General features: G+C 28.9%; 1 protein-coding gene across 1 annotated transcript in view; it reads left to right on the top strand.

The window, feature by feature from the left end:
* The first annotated feature begins 4,524 nt into the window (after positions 1–4,524).
* LOC105617047 (BRO1 domain-containing protein BROX-like) overlaps positions 4,525–4,961 on the top strand; it is a 2,474-nt gene continuing 2,037 nt past the window's right edge. Inside the window, exon 1 of the mRNA XM_012198627.1 lies at positions 4,525–4,625. Within this exon, the coding sequence (XP_012054017.1) occupies positions 4,525–4,625 (101 nt within the window). The remainder of the gene's footprint in view (positions 4,626–4,961) is intronic.

Below are 4,961 nucleotides of genomic sequence, written 5' to 3'. Positions count from 1 at the left end.
CTTCATTTAATAGTTAAAAAAAACACAAAAAGGACTGCATAAACTGTATAATAAATGTTACATATGTAAATTCCTTATTTTTAATAATTTAATAAATTAATTGCTTTTATGTATATTTTATATTAATGTGTTTCCTTTATTATACATCTAGCGCATATTTTTGTATAAAAGTTTTTTTGTATAAAAGTTTCAAAATAATAATTATAGAATTTCATGTAATTACTGCTTTAATTTATTTAAACTTTTATATATACAAAAATTTTTTATATGGAATTCAATTCATTTTTATAGATTTAAAATATGGATTCGATTGAAAATTTCTAATCCATTTTAATCTATTTTCGTTTGCTGGGTACTCGTATGTGCTATCATTATGTAATTTGTAATTAATAGTTAAAGTAAATTTCTTTGTACTGAAGAAGACTTTAACCGTAGGTCAAAACGTATATATTTTACTATTCACTTTAAATAAATGGTATAAAATACACATTAATAATCAGTTGGTTTAAATTGGCATTTTATTTATTATTCTTTAGATTTTTCTTTACATCCTATTGATTATCTTGTTTATAGATAGAAGTTGTAGAATTAGAACTAAAAACTATCCTAGAACAAAAACTGCAAACAGATATTGATGATACAATGGATTGTGACATATGTAATACAAACACGTAAACAAAAAAGAAATTTTCCAACTGTCAAAAGATCTCGTCAGAAATTATTGATAAACTACAACGTAAATCCGATAAATTTCAATTAATATCTAACGAAGAGAATGAAAAGAAAAAATCTCCAAAAATCCTATCTATTATGATCTCGTCTATACATGATTATAAAATCCTGACAACTGAGCTTGACAATACAGATAAGTACAATTGGGAGATAAAATTAATGTTTTACCTACTGAAGTTGATAGCTATCGCAACATAGTTAAGCTCCTTAAAATGTTCAACACATCACACATACCAACTAAAACAAGACAAAACATACAAAATTGTGATAAAGAACATTATAATGTAGTAAAAATGCTCGTATATTTTCTTGAAAATTAACACAATGTCATAGCTTATTTCGAGCTATAATTAAATTAACTTTAAATTAATATAATATATTAATAAATGTTTCGACTTACAAAACCTTCTTCAGTGTTACAACGCAGAGATACAATCTTAAATTAACAAATAAAGAATAATGGATACAATGAAAATTTAAAAACTATCAATGGTGTAGTGTCAAAGTATATAAAAAAATATAAAATAATTCGAATATCAATAAATATCCCGTCAGATGACAAGCTAGGAACATTTAGCTACTTCAGTTAAGAGTAGTCCAGGAACTAAGGAGCAGAACTTCTTTTCCTCAAATGTTTTATTAATCTTTTCTCTTAGCCTATGTATTTGACTAATAGTGGCGTGTTTCTGACGAAATACGAACTGACGTTCAATTATCAGACATGATTCTTCCATAAAGGCAAAAATCTATTCAAGTATAACATTTCAAACACCTTATTCAATACAGGCAGGATACTTATTGGGCATATGATGTTATCTCTTCAAGAGGTTTGCCCGGTTTAGGTATTAGAATAATCTGCGCTATTTTCCACCGTAATGGGAAGTAGTCATTTTTGAGTATTGCATTGTAAATACACGAGTGATAAAATCTAGGCTATATCGGATAGTTTTTGTAACACCTCATTGATGATAAGATCAAATCGCAGGAATAACTAAATAAGATTAGCCTAGAGCGATAATTTTTATTATGTATCATAATAAATTAATTCATTGACGTTGGATGAGGTTACATAAATACATTTTCTTTATTATTACTGATGAAGACTTTATAAGTCGAAACATTTGAAATTTAAAGCGTTATACAAATGTAATAAAAGACGAATTTTATTAGTTAATTACATTTGCTCGTTTTTTTTAAAAAGCCTTGATATTTTAATTTATTGCATTGCATTTACATGAGTCTACTTTTCTATATAAAAGTTATATTTTTATTATATTATATTTTATTTTATTGTATTAATATTATTTTATTTTATTTTTTTAGTTTTCTAATTTCATTTATTTTATTTTATTAATATTATACTATATTGTTATATTATATTTTTATATTTATATCAAAAACGCATTTATTAAATGCATTTTTATACAAAATCTGAAATACTTTTTTCAATACAAAACGTTTTCAACAATTACACATGCGTAACAACCACTTTCTGAGATGAGGCAAATGAAGCGTGCTCTTAATTGATCCATGGAGTATGCTTTCGCGATGCGAACATTTAGTCGCCATATTGGTTCCGGTGAACATATTGGAACGTGTTGGGCATGTGGAATGTGTTGGGCATGTTGAAGCGTGCGATGCGAACAAACCTAAAGCCGGTTTTACATTAATTGTTTCATAAGTTTGTTGCGAAAATCAATCTGAAACTTGCATTTTGAAATCAACGCTTCATATTGAGTGTTGCAATAAACTGCGATCGGCTTGCAACTAATATGGAACCGGCTTAAGATGGTACGATTGGAGCATGTTACGCACGCATGCGTAATGGTTGAAAACGTATCGAAGAAAGTATTTCAGATTCATTTTGTGTGAAAAACATATTTAATAAATGCGTCTTTGATATAAATATAAAAATATAATATATAACAATATAATATAATATTAATAAAATAAAATAATAAAATAAAATTAATTAATTAATAAAATAAATAAAATAAATAAATAAAATAAATAAATGAAATAAAATTAGAAAAATTGAAAAAATAAAATAAAATATTAATACAATAAAAAATAATATAATATAATATAAAAATATAATAATATAACTTTTATATTTATTTTGTATAAAAATGTTTTTTAAATAATCGAGGTAACACAAAATACTCGAAATGAAACGAGGCACATGTCCGATCGAGTGATTTACGGATTAGATTAGGTGACATGCTTACTTGTCCTAAACATAAATAGTCCTAAATCCGTTCATGTCACTGAACATTGGAGCACGTAAATTCAACCGTGCTCCAACTGTTACCTTACCAAATATCCTCTGGATTAATTTGGAGTACTATAGCTTCAGATTGGATCAAACCCGGAGACCGGTCGAATCCCCTTGGGATGAAAGCGGAACAAAAGCGTGGCTCTCATTGATTGTCACTAGTTAACGATAGCGATAATTGTCGATAAAATGTTTAGAGAATCCCGCAATAGCAGTATAGATTAGTATACATATTATATAAATATATCATTATAGATGATTGCAAACATAGAATGCATTCGTTTACGCAGCGGTTAGCGCAGAGTATATCATTTAATCCTTGTTGAACATTTGGTGAACAACAAGGATAAAGTAATACTTTTGCGCTAACTGCTGCGTAAACGAATGCAGGGATTGTTACGTTGTTATATTTTTGCTCACTTGTACAGTGCAATGCATTAATTCGCTGAATCATAATAGCGATCCGACTTGTCGAAAAAAAGAAAATGCAGTACTAAAAAGTTGATAAAAAATTCTGAAAAAATTTGTATAATTCTATGAAAAAAAATTAATGATTTTTGTTTCTTGCAGTTTTTCTATAAAGAATATTGATTTGAATAAAAAATAAACGTTGATAAGTCGGATTGCTACTATGACCCAGAGAATTAATGCACTGCAGCATCGACGAGATATTATTAAAGACCGACATTCTTATGAGAGTTCGTGTCTTGTGAATATTAAAGTGGTTAAGAATTAAACTGATAATATTGCAACTAATTTTATGATTTATTAATTTAGTAAATGTAATTATACATTTATAACTTAATAATATTCGATTTTTTTTAAATTGTGATTTCAGTATTATCGTCAAAGTTTGATTATCAACAAAGATGATAATCGCAGAAAAAAATTGTAATTTTTCTACAATATATAAAATATTATAGCTTTACGTAAGTATGCATATTTATTTATGGAACATTTATGTAATAAAAAAAATCATAAAATTAATATATTAATTAATGTATATTAATTAATAAATGTATGAGGCAAATATTTATTATTTATGCTAATAATAACAAATTTATATTAATTGTCGATAATGTCGAAAGCGTTCTTCAATTGCCCTCTGGACTCTTTTTATACTGCTCTTTTTAAAATTTGCCCAGGGTCGATGGTCTTTAATAGTATCTCGTCGGTGTTTGAATTCAATTCTATTATCACGTATAACAGCAAGCAATCATTTGAATTGCACGGCAAACATGGCGATACATTTCCGGTTTTGACTGTTAATGGCGGATGGGCATGCGCGCGAATGCAGTGTCCAGACTTATAGGGAACATCAACTTCCTAGTATCAACTACTACGCATAGGCACGTGACGCGATCCTTAGCAAGGGACTGGAGTATCCTTCCGGTGAGCATGGCAATTGAGACACTGTTACGTTTTACCTTATCTGTCAAAAGTGCTAAACTTAAGATCAAGATCATCGAGACCAAATTGGGACATTAAATCGTCCCACGAGATTCATACAACGAATAATGGCGCACTGGTTTCACCGTAATGTGTTAAAAGCAACATCGAATCAGAAGTTTGAGTTAAAAGTCTCCAATCCTACGGACGCCACTAGAAAGCTTTGCAGGTTAACATATTACTATCATATTACTATCATATATTGTGCATTTGGCGGTCACCACTTGTTGACTTTTTTTGAACCGCCGGAGGCTGCAATGTTCAATAATTCTCACGTGAACATATAATTTTATTTAAAAACTCATTTGTATTATCATATCAGTTATTACTAGCAATGGGATGTCAAACATACACACACACACACACACACACACACACACACACACACACACACACACACACACACACACACACACACACACACACACACACACACACACACACACACACACACACACACACTACACTACTATACTACGTACTACGTACACACTACACTACTACA

The sequence above is a fragment of the Atta cephalotes genome (assembly GCF_000143395.1).
Source record: "Atta cephalotes unplaced genomic scaffold scaffold00011, whole genome shotgun sequence".
NCBI lineage: Eukaryota > Metazoa > Arthropoda > Insecta > Hymenoptera > Formicidae > Atta > Atta cephalotes.
This window is presented reverse-complemented; position numbering and strand designations above follow the sequence as displayed.